Below are 16,937 nucleotides of genomic sequence, written 5' to 3'. Positions count from 1 at the left end.
TTTGTTGGCAAATCAGTACACGAATTTGTTGATTATGGGCAATTAGCCCATTTTGGTAAATTAACTTACAAGTTAAGGGGGCAAATTGCCAATTTAAGAGACAATTAACTTATAAATTGAGGGGGTAAATTGCCAAAATGTGGCGAATTGCCCATAATCATCAAGTTCGTGTACTAATTTACCCATAAAGTTAATATATGTGTTAATTGCCCATTACTTGCAAGTTCAGGGGGTATATTGCCACTTATAAAAGTCACCTGGGATTGGATAAAAATCAATCAATGACGGGAACTGAAGTTAAAACATGTCCAACAAATTAAACTCCACTAAAATGTGAAAATTACTTGTAACCTATAATTAAAAAGGTTAAAATGAGTAATGACTTGAGCCTGCGACATTTGTAAACATATTCTTCTAAAATAGAATGATAAAAATTACAATCACATATATTTCCAAAAATGCGGGTTTTACATTTTTTTATTTGAGGTCAAATGGGTGGTGGATTAAACATCTAGAAATAAATGAAAGTAAAATTGTATAAATATCATTAATGCATGTAACTTCAAAGAACAAAAACCTCATTTCCTCAAAAAAAAAAAAAAGAACTCATCAATAATTGTATATATGTTATTGTGAAGAGTTTATAATGGCCCAAGAAAATCACCATATCAACTCTCAAGAAATTGATCAAGAGGTTCAGCAACTTCTTAATTCTCTCCCTAAAGCAAAGGGATGGGTGACTGCTGGTTTAAGTCTATATCACAATTTTTGGTGCCCATCAGCAATTCTTGGTAACGTAATATCCTTCGAAAGGTATTTTCAGGCTCAAGATCAGGACACTATACTTGCTTCCATGCCGAAAACCGGAACAACTTGGCTCAAATCTTTGATCTTTTCCGTTGTTAATCGTTCGCGATATTCTTTTTCAAATACTCCCTTACTCACTTCAAGTCCCCATGAGCTTGTTCCCTATTTCGAGTTCAATGTATTTGCTAATAAAGATCGTCTTCCTTCCGATCTTTCGACAGTTCCGCCTCCTAGACTTTTTGCTACACATATACCATATCCAGCTTTACCTGAAACAATAAAAAACACAAGTAATTGTCGCGTTGTTTACGTTTGTCGTAACCCTTTTGATACTGTAGTTTCTTCTTGGCATTTTTTCTCTCAATTAATGATTGAAGAAGGTAAGGCTAATACCTCATTGTCCATTGATGAATTATTTGACCTATTTTTCAAGGGTTTATGTGCATTTGGACCCTTTTGGGATCATGTGCTTGCATACTGGAAGGAGAGTTTGGAGAACCCTGAAAAAGTGTTGTTTTTGAAGTACGAAGATTTGAAAGAGGACGCGGTCTCTCATTTGAAGAGGTTGGCTGAGTTTTTAGGGCATCCGTTTTCGCCGGAGGAAGAGAGACAAGGAGTGATTGAGGAGATAGTTAGGGTTTGCAGTTTAAAGAATTTGAAGGATTTAGAGGTGAACAAAAATGGTAAATTTATGCCAAGTTTCCCCAATAAGTGCTTCTTCAGGAAAGGGGAGGTCGGTGAATGGGTAAATTATCTCACAATTGACAAGAAAAAACTTCTTGAAAATGTTATGCTTGAAAAGTTCAGAGGTTCAGGTCTTTCTTTCAAATGTATTTAATTTTTTTTTTCTTTCTCTAATTTAGGTTTCTCAATTAAGATACACAAAAAATAAAAGAACTTCTTTAGCTAATTTTTATAATAAAATTTTCCCGCAATCTAAGTTGTAGGAAATTCATACAATAATATACATTAGATGTTTCTGTATTATAATTAATCTCACTCTCTAAATTGTTCTGAAATTTTAAAACGTATTCTAATCATTATTACACTTTAATTTAAGTACTTGGTTGTCAATTATCAAAAAAAGAAAATACTTGGTTGTCTCAGTCTTCAATTTTTCTTCTTATGAATTTAGTCAATATGACATTGTCTATGAATAATTTAATTTAAATTTTTCTAGCGTGCCAATTATTAAATTGACATGCCATTCATATCTTCTAACCTAAAAAATCCATTCTAACCTAAAAAATCCATTTTAAATTACCACAAGTTTAACCTTAATAATTTCCTCTAATCCATACCTTTGCTTTCCGGTATCCAATTAGTTACCTTGGTCTCCCTCTATCTCTAAAACCGGTTAGAGCTGGTCTTTGGCAGCCGGTTAGAGCTGGTCTTCAACTCTTATTTTTCATTTTGAAAAAGTGTTGGAACTGTTGAAATAAACAACAAATAAACTATTAATTTATTCGAACTGTTTATGAATAATCAGAAATTTAGAATGAATTATCAATAAAAGATCTACTCACGAACTATGTGGCTCTTTTTAAAACATTTCACGGCTTTGTCCAGAAGTGTAAGACAATCTATCAATCACGCCGTCCACAGGATAAAACAGTCATTTTCAATACAACTAACACTAAACTGTGATCAGTTGTTCAAATAACATCCCTAACGTATTGCTCAATAAATCTCAAAAATAATCAGCATAAGTTGTTCCGAAAAGAGCAAAAATGACTTGCAGCAGTTTGTATAATTTTTTATTTTCTATAACCTGGAATGAAAAAGACAATGTAGTCTAATATATAAAATAGATAATCTCAACGGTATAAAATTAGAAATCGGTAATATAATATGCAGTCTTTTGGCAATTTGAATTTTAAATCGGAGAATGTCTATTTAAGCTTTGGAAGTTATATCTGATTTTAGAGATTTGTTGAAAAGTTATTGAATTTAAAAATTAAAAAGGAAAAAGTGCCTTATAACTTGAAATGAGAAGATAGAGAGTTTTGTGGTTTTCCCATATTGCTTAGGAAAACTCAATACATTGGGTTTATAAACTTGGTCTTTCTCATATGGCTTTGGGCCCCAAGGGGTACCCAGTTTTATGAACGGGCTAGGAGTTACATCCTACCCGATTTACCACACGCGCGCCGGCCTGGTCTGGGTTCGGTGGCTGGTTGGTTCGGTTCGGCTAGCACTTTATTTTTTGCATACAAAAGTATTAATAATTTTTTATTTAATTCTTTTGTAACTGTTTTGACTCTCTGAATTTACCTCTCCACGTTTTTGACTGTTGCTGTTTTCCCTCATCAATCAGAAAACGTTTTCTGTATTAATTATTTACACAACAACTACATTTTCTTAGCCTATATATACTGGCTTCACTTTTCATTTGAATATACACAGAAACACAGAGCAATACAAAGAAAGTGTTTTAGAGCTGATTTCACAGTCAGTGCAGTGTAATCAGTATTTCCGGCTGTTTTATCCTAGGGACGCCGCGGTTGATAGTCAGCTTTGCACCACCGAGCTGTGCCGCGAAACGTCTAAAAGAGAGCGACCTAGTCCGCGACTCAGCCTCATCATATTCAGTTTTACAGCAATTGTTCCAACAATTTTTAGACGGGTCCCTTTACAATTGCTGCCATGAATACCGATGAGGTTGCTGCCTACGATTCTACTGTTGATGCCAACAAACCATTCCGGTTTGAAGGCTTGCATTTCAAAAGGTGGAAACAGAAGACTGAATTTTTCCTAACCATCAAGAAGGTGGTTTCTGTTTTGACAATGGCAATACCTGTCGTTGATGAAACTGCCGAGGAAGAAGAAAAGGAAAAACAGAACGGTGAACTTCAACAGTGGATGACTAATGATTACTTGTGCAAGAATTTTATTCTCAATGCACTAAGTGATGATCTCTATGATTACTACAATGATGGAAAGACTACAAAGGAAACTTGGGAGGCGCTGCAAAAGAAATATGATACCGAGGAGGCGGGGACTAAAAAGTATGCAGTCAGCCGCTACCTCAAATATCAAATGAGTGATGAAAAATCTGTCGAGGCGCAATCCCATGAATTGCAGAAAATAGCTCATGAGATCATCTCCGAAGGTATGGTTCTTGATGAACAATTTCAAGTTGCTGTTTTAATTGACAAATTACCTCCTTCGTGGAGGGACTTTAAGAATTCTCTCAGGCACAAAACAAAAGAGTTCTCGCTGGAAAGCTTGATCACTCGTCTTCGGATTGAGGAAGAGGCGAGAAAACAAGATCTAAAAGATGAAGTGCTGGTTGTTTCTAACAACACAAGAAAGTTTAGTTCGATGAGTCTGAAGCCTAATGGCAAGAATTTTAAGAATCAGAATCGCAATTCGAACCAAAACCAAAATGTGAATCGCAACAAAGCGAACCAGAATGGTAATCCTTCAAGGAACCATATTGTGAAACAGGCACCACCTGTTAAGAATGACCTGCCACCATTTCTATGCTTTAACTGTGGAAAACCGGGTCATATGGCACGCAAGTGTCGGAACAAGCCAAGTACTGCTCCACAGGCTAACTTGACTGAAGAGCCTTTTACGGCTATGATAACAGAAATGATAGCTGAGATCAACCTTGTTGGTGGATCAAGTGGTTGGTGGGTAGACACGGGCGCTAATCGCCATGTTTGCCACGATCGTGCTATGTTCAAAACATACACTGCCGTGGACGATAAAAAAGTATTACTGGGTGATACTCACACCACTACTGTCGCTGGAATTGGAAGTGTTGAACTGAAATTTACTTCAGGAAAAACACTAATCTTGAAGGATGTGATGCACACTCCTATGATGAGGAAGAACTTGGTATCTGGCTATCTTCTCAACAAGGCTGGATTCTTTCAGACTATTGGTGGAGATATGTACACCATTACTAGAAATGGTATTTTTGTGGGAAAGGGTTATGCTTGTGAGGGTATGTTTAAGTTGAATGTTGAAATTATTAATAAAGATGTTGCTTCTGTTTACATGGTTTGTGATTTTAATACTTGGCATGCAAGACTCTGTCATGTAAATAAAAGAATAATTAACAACATGAGCACCATAGGATTAATTCCTAAAATGAACCAAACTGAGTTTGAAAAATATGAATTCTGTAGTCAAGCTAAGATAACTAAAAACTCACATAAATCAGTAATTAGAGAATCTGAACCTTTAGATTTAATACATTCTGAAATATGTGAACTTGACGGTACCTTGACCAGAAATGGTAAAAGATATTTTATCACTTTTATTGATAATTGTTCTGATTTTACACATGTGTATTTAATGAAAAATAAAAGTAATGCACTTGACATGTTCAAGTTATTTGTAACAGAAATTGAAAATCAATTCAATAAGAAAATCAAGAGATTTCGCAGTGATAGAGGTACTGAATATGAATCTAGCTTGTTTATAGAATTCTATAACTCACATGGTATTGTGCATGAAAGAACATCACCTTATTCTCCTGAAATGAACGGTAAAGCCGAAAGAAAAAATAGAACACTTACAGAAGCAGTAGTGTCTATTTTATTGAATTCTGGAGCTGCTTCTTATTGGTGGGGTGAAATTCTGTTGACTGTTTGTTATGTACTCAACAGAGTCCCGAAATCAAACAGGAAGATTTCACCTTATGAGATCCTAAAGAAAAGACAACCAAATTTGTCTTATTTGAGAACTTGGGGCTGTTTAGCCTATGTTCGGATTCCTGATCCGAAACGAATAAAATTAGCAAGCAGAGCCTATGAATGTGTTTTCATTGGGTATGCAGTCAATAGCAAGGCTTATAGATTTTATGACTTGACTGCACAAGTTATTATTGAATCAGTAGATGCTGATTTTTATGAACAGAAATTTCCTTTTAAATTAGGAAATAGTCGGGGCGAATCATCTAGTAATGTTCCTGTGGTCAGGAATAATGAGATTACTAATGATAAAGAACCAGAAATCAGAAGAAGTAAAAGAGCTAGAATTTCGAAAGACTTTGGAACTGATTTCCATGTCTATTCTTTAGAGGAGGATCCTACGAACCTCCACGAAGCTTTAACTTCATTAGATTCTGATTTGTGGCAAGAAGCCATAAATGATGAGATGGATTCATTAGAGTCCAATCATACATGGCATTTGACTGATCTGCCTCCCGGTTGCAAAACCATAGGTTGTAAATGGATCTTAAAAAAGAAATTGAAACCTGATGGTACTGTAGACAAATACAAAGCTCGACTTGTAGCCAAGGGTTACAGACAACGTGAAAACGTTGATTTCTTTGATACCTATTCACCTGTTACTAGAATAACATCCATTAGAGTGCTGATTTCGATCGCTGCGCTATATGATTTGGTCGTACACCAAATGGATGTTAAAACTGCTTTTTTAAATGGTGAACTGGAGGAAGAAATTTACATGGATCAACCTGAAGGTTTTGTAATACATGGTCAGGAACAGAAGGTGTGCAAGTTAGACAAATCTTTGTATGGTATAAAACAAGCACCTAAGCAATGGCATGAGAAATTTGATAATCTTGTCATCTCAAATGGCTTTAAAGTGAATGAAAGTGACAAATGCATTTACTACAAATCTGAAAAGGAACTTTGCACTTTCATATGTCTTTATGTAGATGACTTGCTGATTTTTGGATCAAATATTCATGTTGTGAATGCTGTGAAATCAATGTTGAGTGCCAACTTTGATATGAAAGATCTAGGTGAAGCGGATGTCATTCTTGGCATAAAGATAACTAGATCTGAAAAAGGAATTTCTTTAGATCAATCTCACTATGTTGAGAAAATTCTAAAGAAATATAACTACTTCGACTGTAAACCTGCATGTACACCTTATGATCCAAGTGTAAAACTTTTTAAGAACACTGGTGATAGTGTACGACAGTCTGAATATGCGAGCATCATTGGCAGCCTTCGGTATGCCACTGATTGTACTAGACCCGACATTGCATATGTCGTTGGATTACTGTGCAGGTTTACTAGTAGACCTAGTATTGAGCATTGGCATGCTATTGAAAGGGTTATGAGATACCTTAAAAGAACAATGAATCTTGGATTACATTATCTGAAGCATCCTGCTGTACTTGAAGGGTATAGTGATGCAGATTGGAATACATTGTCAGATGATTCCAAAGCCACGAGCGGCTATATTTTCAGTATAGCTGGTGGAGCTGTTTCTTGGAAATCAAAGAAACAGACGATTCTGGCTCAATCTACGATGGAGTCAGAAATGATAGCACTAGCTGCTGCTAGTGAAGAAGCAGGATGGCTAAGAAGCCTGCTAGCTGAGATTCCTTTATGGGAAAGACCGATACCAGTTGTGTTGATCCATTGCGATAGTACCGCGGCTATTGCAAAAATTGAGAACCATTATTATAATGGTAAGAAACGACAGATACGTCGTAAGCACAGCACTGTTAGAGAATTTATCTCAACAGGGGCTGTTGGAGTGGATCATGTACGCACTGATGATAACTTAGCAGATCCTTTGACGAAAGGATTAGCTAGAGAGAAAGTCCATAAAACCTCAAAAGGAATGGGACTATTGCCTATTGAATGAATCATCCATAATGGTAACCCGACCTAGCTGACTGGAGATCCCAAGAAATAGGTTCAATGGGTAATAACAAGTTATGAATGATATGAGCCAGAACATGCAAAATTAATGCATGATTCCTAAAGCGAGAAGAGGATGAGTTAATAGAATCTCTTAATGAAGTCTATACTCCATATGGAGTGGAGTACCTAGCTATAGGAGTACTCTTGATAGCTTCACCTTTGTGAATGTGGAAGTGGGGCCGCTTCCTATGAAATTTGAGGCAAAATTTCTAGAGCGTTCACTAAACTGGGATAGACGTGCAGGGCCATAAATGAACGGGCTTTAGAAAAACACTTATGAAAAGAACGTGCGTGGTTTGATGTCCGAGATAGAGTTCAAGACTACGAGTCACTCTTGTTGAATCAGAATCTTACTCACTACGCAAAGGTTCAAATCGAAAGATACCTTTATTTATGCACAATCTTAACAGAAATTGCTCGAGAAACTATTTTTAAAAATTCAAAGTGGGGGATTGTTGGAAAGTTATTGAATTTAAAAATTAAAAAGGAAAAACTGCCTTGTAACTTGAAATGAGAAGATAGAGAGTTTTGTGGTTTTCCCACATTGCTTAGGAAAACTCAATACATTGGGTTTATAAACTTGGTCTTTCTCATATGGGTTTGGGCCCCAAGGGGTACCCAGTTTTGTGAACGGGCTAGGAGTTACATCCTACCCGATTTACCACACACGCGGGCGCGCCGTCCGTCCGGTCGGCCGGCCTGGTCTGGGTTGGGTGGGTGGTTCGGTTCGGCTAACACTTTATTTTTTGCATACAAAAGTATTAATAATTTTTTATTTAATTCTTTTGTAACTGTTTTGACTCTCTGAATTTACCTCTCCACGTTTTTGACTATTGTTGTTTTCCCTCATCAATCAGAAAACGTTTTCTGTTTTAATTATTTACACAACAGCTACATTTTCTTAGCCTATATATACTGGCTTCACTTTTCATTTGAATATACACAGAAACACAGAGCAATACAAAGAAAGTGTTTTAGAGCTGATTTCACAGTCAGTGCAGTGTAATCAGTATTTCCGGCTGTTTTATCCTAGGGACGCCGCGGTTGATAGTCAGCTTTGCACCACCGAGCTGTGCCGCGAAACGTCTAAAAGAGAGCGACCTAGTCCGCGACTCAGCCTCATCATATTCAGTTTTACAGAAATTGTTCCAACAAGATTTGTCTTCGCAAGAAAGTGAAGAGCTTATTTTTATGCATTCGGAGTACTTTTCATTCTCGAAGAAACTCATGCCTTTATGGCATCAAAAATCAAGTATTAATTGGAATGTTTTTGGTGATAAAAATTCTAAGTTCTTCCATACGGTTGCTACTGTTCATCCTAGATACAACTTGATTTCGGACATTATTGTGGATAAATATTTCATATTCGAAGGCCGAGGAGGTGAAACTCATGTTCACTTGTTTTATAAGCAGTTATACCAGAGGCAATCAGAGGTTATTTTTTGTATTGATACCCTTCCTATTCGGTCTCTAACCGATTTTTAGGCAGGCAGTCCGATTCGTCCTTTCTCAGCAAAGGAGATTTTTTTTTGACTTTATCAGATTGTGTGGATAATAAAGCTCCAGGTCCTGATGGTTTTATTTTTTTTCTTTTACAAGAAAGCTTGACAATTTCTCAAGCAAGACTTTATAGACCTGTTTTCCTCCTTTCACCGTATGAGTGTTTTTCCTGCATGCTGGCTTGAATACGGTTTTCTTGGTGCTTATTCTAAAATAAAAAGGGGCTAGAGATATCAACGATTTTTCTCCGATTAGCCTTATCAATGGGGTCTTTAACCTTTTATCTAAAATTTTGGCTAACAGACTTTCTCCAATTCTTCCTCTACTTATCTCTGAAAATCAGTTAGGTTTTATTAAAGGTAGGAGCATTCACGATTGTCTTATGATTGCTTCTGACTTGATTTATCTAGCTCACGGGCGCAAAAATCTGGTTCTTCTTATCAAACTTGATTTTAAAAAGGCATTTGATTCTATCTCTTGGAATTTTATTATATATTAAAATGCTTGTTATGATGAATTTTGATATGTTTTGGATTGGTTGAATTTCATCTTTTTTCTCCGCTACTCAACTTTTGGTCTTCGTGAATGGTAGTCCTATTTAGGAATTTAACATGGGCAGAAGGGTTAGACATGGAGACCCGCTCTCTCTGATATTGTTTGTTTTAGCTGTGAGGTTTAAAGCAATTTTTGAGAATGCACTGAATTTGAGCTTAATAGATGGTATACACATTAATGGATATGCTAATCAAATTTTAATACTGCAATTTGCGGACGACACTTTGCTTTTCTTGCCAAATGATTTGGAGATGGTTAGAAATTTACTTCAGATTATTTGATGTTTTGAGTTGGTTGCAGGACTCCAGATAAATTACCACAAATCTTCTATAATTGGTATTAATGTGGATGATCAATCCTTATCTGATGCTGCAAGTATCGTTGGCTGAAAAATAGAAGAGTTACTTGTCACTTATCTAGGTCTTTCGTTATCTCTAAAGCCTGTCAAGGCGCATTCTTGGGACCTACTTATTTCTAACTTTTCGCAGCGACTAGCAGGTGGAAAGGTAATCTCTTATCTTCAGTTGGAAGGTTAGTCTTGATTAAGTTAGTTTTTAGCAGTTTTCCTGTCTATCTCTAGTGTTCCTTTTATATTCCTCAGTCTGTGATTTTTTTCTCTTGAGCGCCTAATGCGCTGCTTTCTTTGGAATGATTTTGTGTTAAAGGCGGGTTTTAGCAAAGTTGCTTGGTCGGATGTTTGCCTCCCCCTCACTTTTGGTATTCTGAAAATTGTGCCTCTTAGATTAAAAAATGGAAGTCTTCTTATTAAGTGGATTTGAAAATCAAAAACCTCAAATAAAGATTCTCTTTGGTTTAAGGTTGTCTCTTATAATTCGCGTTTAAATTTTTGGTATAATATTGACTTAGTTAACTTCAAACATCTCTCGCATTTATGAAAATGTTTTTATACGGGCTGTGTTAAAAATGACGTTGCTTAGATTACTTTCAAGTCGCGTCTTCAATTGAGCTTAAGGATGAATCTCAGTCGAGGTTTGGGCATGATAATTGGCATAATTCTGCTCCTCTTCTTTACTGTTTTTCGGGGCTGTTTGTTCCTTCCTTGAATCAAAACTCCACGGTGGTTGATGTCTACGATTTCCAGTAGCTCATTTTCTGTTTTTTATGGCGTCGCCGTCTGAGAATAGGGGAGCAGCAACTTCTTTTTGAGATGATGAACACCATGGAAGCTTGTCCTCCTCAGCTTGGCAAAATTGATGGTGCGACCTGGTCAAGCAGCAGCTGCTACACTCCGACAACCTTCATTTTGCAAAGACAGTCAACAAGTTATTCTTCTATGGTTCAGAATTGTAATCGTTTCTAGAAATTTAAAGCTCCTCCGCATATCTTGTTCTTCTTGTGGTTAGTAGAGAGGGACATGATATCTTCAAACATATCTATTTTTCAGCATGGTGTTATTTCCTTAAACCAGATATTTTGTTCGTTTTGCTTAGAGGAAGAGAACACCATTCATATCATTATTCACTATCGGGTTTCTTGGAAAATATGGAGTTATATTTTGAATTTATGCAACATCATTGGGTGGCTCCTTCTTCCATTCATGATTTATTTGATTTTTGTAGCGCGCTTTCTCGGAGAGATATCATCCTTTATGGCAGAGTATTTGGTTCTTCAGCATTTGGAAAATTTGGAAAGCTATAATAAAAATGGTTTCAAACAAGTTGGTGGCGAAAGATACTTTAATTTATTTGGTTATTTGTAGAGCAGTAATCTTTAACAAAGATTTCCATTCTGGATTTCTTATTCTGGAAATGATGTTTTCAAAAATTTAGACTTTTTTGTAACGCTTTTTTAGCTCCTTATACCTTTTTGCCTTCCACTGCTTTGTGGTAGAGCTTATATACCCATAATTTATCCAAAAACAAAATATCACAAAAAATTTAACATTTTAAAAATGATCAGTAACCAACCAAACAAGACCAGCCTGCCAACTGATGGACAGACGGCGAGCGCGCGTGTGTGGTATACCAGAAAGGATTTAAATCCTAACTCGATCACAAAACTAGGTACGTCTTGGAGCCCAAACCTAAAGAATTGAGTTCACTCTTATAAAACCAATAAAGAGTCTATTCAGTACCAATGTTGATGCAGCGGAAGTCACAACTAAAAACTATATAATTTAAATGTTGTTGATTACAAGTAATACCAGCAAATAACTTCTAAAACATATTGATTCAATAATAATAATTCTAGGATATATACATCAAACATTCGCTGATTCAATAGAATACCGAAATTTAGAAAATAAACAAGCATGTAATATCCCGTATTTTTGGAAAAGTATTTAATTGGATTAAATATATTATTTTAGCCAAAGGGAGCTAAAATGAGGGAATTTCCGTAAATGAGACGGAAAATAGCGTTTTGACGAGGGATTAATTTTATTAAAGTTGGACTATATATTAGATTAAATTAATTGGAATTAAATTTTATCTCGTGTTTGGATATCGAGATAAGCATATTGTGATTTAATGGGAAAATTGGAGAAATTCTCATTAAATAAAATAAATAATTTTAAAATGGATATTTAAATATTATCCGCAAATTTTATTATTTGGATTATTATAAGAGAATCCATAAATAATTGGAATATTATTTAAAAATGGGTTTAAGCGCGACATATAAATTATATGGCTAAATAGTACAAATTTAAGAAAAAGGCAATAATAAATATTTTGGACTTAGAAAAGGGTACCGTATAATTTATAGTCATTTAAAGTTTGGATTAAAACCCGACATGTTAATGACGTGGTTAATTGATAAGATTAATTATTATGAATATTAAATTATAAATAAGTAGAAATAAGAGATTTAGTGATTTGGGTTAAGTTTGAGGATTGGATTAGAAGAGCCCAAGTAAATTATCAAGCCCAAACCCATTCCTTTAACCTCAGATTTGAAATCATTCTAGAGAATTCTTTTTTTTTTTCATACTTCATCTTCTACCTTCTACTTTCAAAGGAAAACAAAATGGAGGAAAGCTTGAGTGTTCAAGTTTGAGTTCCAATTTCATCAATCTCCTTAACTAAAGGCTAGGTGTATCATCTATTATTCAACTTTCAGCTGGAATTCAAGGTTAGAATCTTAATCTTTAATTGGATTCATGGATTAATAGATTAGGGTTTATGGATATTCAATTGGGTTTTTAGTTGCATGTGTTAAAAGTTAACATTAGATGATTAATTACTAAGTTTGAGGTCAATTAAATTGTGAATTGAGGGCTGAAAATTATGAGTTTAAGTGATGATCTTATGGTTAAACAATTATTGGTAGGGATTAAAGAGTTGGGTTAGATTAAGCTAATAAAGATTGAATTGGGATGAGTTTTAATCAATTAGTGTTAGAGAGCTTATGATTTTCAAAAGCTGGAAATTTTTCTAATTGTTACAAAATTATGATTTTGGAAAAACAGAAATGGAGTCGGGTTTTGGCGGAGGAGCGGAGACCAGTCTGCTCAGGTTGAGCAGACTACGGTCTGCTCAGCCATGAGCAGACCAGCTGGTCTGCTCAATGGGCAGACCAGCCGGTCGCTCCGAACCCGCGCTCCCCGGACAATTTTTCGTTAATTTGGGTGTTTTCAGAATTTTAAATGAGTTAGTTTAAGCGTTAATGTAGAACTAAAAATGGATTTAGAAAGTTTAATAAAATGAGTTTTGAAATAGAAGTAAAAAATAAGTTATGGCATAGATTAAATTTAAGTTTAAATGCTCGAATATAAAGTTTAAATTGGGTTTAAGCGGATTTAAAATGATTAAAAAGTCGAGTAACGGGGTTAGTGCGATAATGTATATTTAGAAATAAAAATTATTACAAGTGGGACTAATAATATAAATTAGTTAAAGTGATGATTTAGAAGCTAAGTTAAGCAATTAAAATTTTGGATTATTAGTGTAAGTTATGAGGTAGTAAATCAAAGTGATCTTAAGAGGGCAATAATGAATAAAAGGACCTAGTACTATTCAAGTTCGAATGCTTGAAATTTTATTTAAAAAGGGTATAAGCAATTAGTTTTAAATAGAGTGTTAATTTAGTATTTGCTCATATTATAGATTCTACGCGTAATCGGATTGGAGAAATAGAGGAATTGGAGTTAATCAACGGGCTATTTTATATTTTGCTTTTGGAAAATTTGGATTAAGCGATCGAGGTGAGTTCGCGGTTTACTTTCGTGTATTTATTATTTTTGTATATAAAAATATATATATGTTTGATAGGATATTTTAATATAAACTAATATATCTACTTGTGGAACTATTATTAATAGTGTTAGAACTTTATTAAAATATTTCAAATAGCAAATTTATATTTTCGGTTACTAAGTCATTTTATGTATAAAAGATTTAAGTATGTTATATTTTATTAAAGGTCGCATAAAAATGAATTTGAGATATATCGGAAATATTTAATATTATATTTTGGTTTTACTATGGATAATGTGATTTATAGTTGACGATGGTTAGATCGTAAGACCGCCATTAAAATAGTATCGAATTTTAGAAGAGCGTATGTTAGTTAGTTTGATGCTCTTTACTTATTTATGCCTTAAAGTTTGTATATTGGCATAAAGAATTTAAAAAGTTAGTTAAAGTAATTATTATTTTCTAGCTTCACTACGTATACATTTACTATATGAATTTTATAAATCATTTGTTTTCCGGAATTATTATTTAGACCCAATAAGTGATCCGTGGGAAATGAGCTACCTATTGGGCGTCAATAGGCTGTGTGATCACCAGTACTGATTCGAGTCTAGGCGTCTATGGTCAATGATTTGAAATGATAAATTATGATTATCGATCGATTAATGGATTAAGGAGGATAAAAAGGAATGTGATAGACACAAAGTAACTTGGTCGAACTATCTCGGTACCTGTGTCTAGTGGGTAACTCGGTCGAACTATCTCGGGACCCACACTTGGGATTAAGTAGTGGCATAAGTAACTCGGTTGAATTATCTCAGGACTATGCCACGTGGTAGCGGGTAACTCGGTCAAACTATTGTTGAGTAAAAACCCAACTCGTAATACTCGGTAAATACGAGATCGAACCCACAAGGAGTGTGCTAGGAGCAATTGATGAGAATGAAATTTGGTTATGATTCAATTCGTCTAGCGAAAACACAAATGGTTAAAGTTTCACGTAAAATAACTTGCAAACAACTATTAATTAAACACGCTACTTAACTAAAACAATTAACCAACAATCAACTAATTAACACGCGATTTAAACAATTAGGGTAAAGCGTTTAGAGGTTGCTAGTCATGCTAAAGTCATATCTAAGTAGTTTGGGTTAAGGTGATGGGAACTAAGGTCGGGTCAAGCTATTCTACGAAACCAATTCCGCTCTCTCGAGCCGGAAGTGAAAGAGTCGAAACTTGATTAACAATTCCGAAATCTAATCCACTCTCGTGCTCATAGATTTCGAGAGAGTTAATAAAGCCAACTAATCAAGGAAACTCCACAACCAAGATAGTCCTAGATCATGCTAATGCATCTAGGTCTAAAGCATGTACTCCCCTAGGTATAATCTAATTAATTAACTCTCGTCCTCCTAATTAAACCACATAGCAAAGAATAAGAGGCCAACATATTCTAAGCATTAAGCTCAAGAAACACAACAACCAACATCACCCATAAACCCTCACCCTAATCACCTATCTAATCAATCATGGCAATCATAACAACCCCCAAACAAGGGGTTTAGCTACTAATCATCATCATGACATAACTAATTAAGCAATAGTAAAGACTAGGCATAGAGTAAAGAATAAATACTTTGATTAAATAAGTAGAACAAACAACCATAAAGATAATGAAGATTCACAATAAGTAGCTTGTAATAAAATTGAAGATCTTGTTTTCATAAAGCAAATAAAACTTTCATCAAGCTCCAACAATGGAGGAATCTCCAAGAAGAAGATGATAGCTAATCTAAAAAAGGTAAGAGCTAGAGAATAATTAAAATGTCTACCAACTGTCTTCTAACCTAAAAAAGATAAGGTGCTATTTATATGGGTTACCAATGAGGTAAACAAAGGACACCCTTCTAAGGAGTGTTGGGCCTAAAAAGGAAATTGAGCCCTTGAGTTTTGTCTTGTCTCGAAATTGAAATTCTGAGCTTCTTTTTAAGGGGCTCGATCGAGCCATCCACTTAAGAGTGAGGGCTCGATCGAGCCTTGTGCCTTCAAGAACTTCTGGATGCATTTGTTCATAGGGCTCGATCGAGCCTCCCTTCATAAGTGAAGGGCTCGATCGAGCCCTTCCTTAAAAAGCCCAAATCTCGCTCGTTTCTTTGCTCTTGCAACTCGCTCCTATTCCGACACTTGATGTCTTCCTACTTTAAGCCCAAAACACTTCACATTGCTCCAATTTACCTGAAACGCCAATACACAAACTAAGTACACCAATACGTGGGAAAACGCTTCAAAGTATACTAAAAGCAAGCGAAATCAACTCCTAAACATAGGTGTAAAATGCACCTATCAAACCTCCTCACACTTACCCTTTGCTTGTCCTCAAGCAAGAATTGAATCTTACTATCAAAACATCATTAACAACCTTGGTGAGTAGGAACACATGTCAACAATCGAGCTCCCAATCAATGAAGACACAAATATAATCATCTAGCATTATCAACCACAAGCGATGCAAACAAATGACGAATGCAATTATAATGACATAATCCAATGATATAGAGGATACTAATGTTATGGCGTTATGTCAAGCAATTTCGAAGTTACAATCATCTACGGGACATGCACACATTGGTCCAAAAAGAGATGGCAATTCATGGCATATAGTTCATAGACATTAAGCAAAAGCGATTTAATTCTCTCAAGATGTCACTCCAACACACAAGTGTTTCGGGTAAACAAATAATCTCACTATATGCAAAAATTCACCATAAGCTTGCTCTTAGTCCCGAACTCCGTTTCTTAGTTCGGTAATCAACAACTATCATATGGACTTGAGTAAGGGTTGTAACTTGGCTAAGGGTTAGGGGTAGGTAAATTTGGGTAATTGGCTAAAACTTGACTTGAACAGCTAACTTATAATGTACTTTCGACCTAGCTTGGAATTTTCCACACTTGTGAACTTTTCATCATCATTTTTTTTTATATTGCCTTTATTCACATTTTTTTTTCTTTTTCTTTTTCTTCTCTCTTTTTTTTTTATTCTTTCTTTTGATTTTCTTTTTCTTTAGGCAAATTCTCTTTTAGAGCACTTTCACATTTTCTTCCTAATTATCAAGCTAGTGTCACAATTTTCTCAATATTAAGTTATTCAAGTCAAATTTTTGGGTGTTTTAAGAGGTAAATTGTTGAAGGTTAATGGTGTAAACTTGGTGTGTATCAAGGAAAGGTTTAGGCTCAAGTGGTGTAATCTAGGGGTGAGGGGAGGCTTTTAAAGTTGTCT

At 35.2% G+C, this 16,937-nt stretch overlaps 1 protein-coding gene across 1 annotated transcript; it reads left to right on the top strand.

Moving 5' to 3' along the window:
• Window positions 1–547: 547 nt before the first annotated feature.
• On the top strand, window positions 548–1,717 carry LOC126671458 (cytosolic sulfotransferase 15-like). Its single transcript, XM_050365229.2, has one exon. It carries the CDS (start codon window positions 647–649, stop codon window positions 1,643–1,645), a length of 999 nt encoding a protein of 332 aa, XP_050221186.1. The 5' UTR covers window positions 548–646; the 3' UTR covers window positions 1,646–1,717.
• The last annotated feature ends 15,220 nt before the right edge of the window (window positions 1,718–16,937 follow it).

Source organism: Mercurialis annua, linkage group LG3, assembly GCF_937616625.2.
Source record: "Mercurialis annua linkage group LG3, ddMerAnnu1.2, whole genome shotgun sequence".
Taxonomy (NCBI): Eukaryota; Viridiplantae; Streptophyta; class Magnoliopsida; order Malpighiales; family Euphorbiaceae; genus Mercurialis; species Mercurialis annua.
The sequence above is the reverse complement of the archived record's forward strand: the minus strand, read 5'-3'. Positions and strand labels throughout refer to the sequence as shown.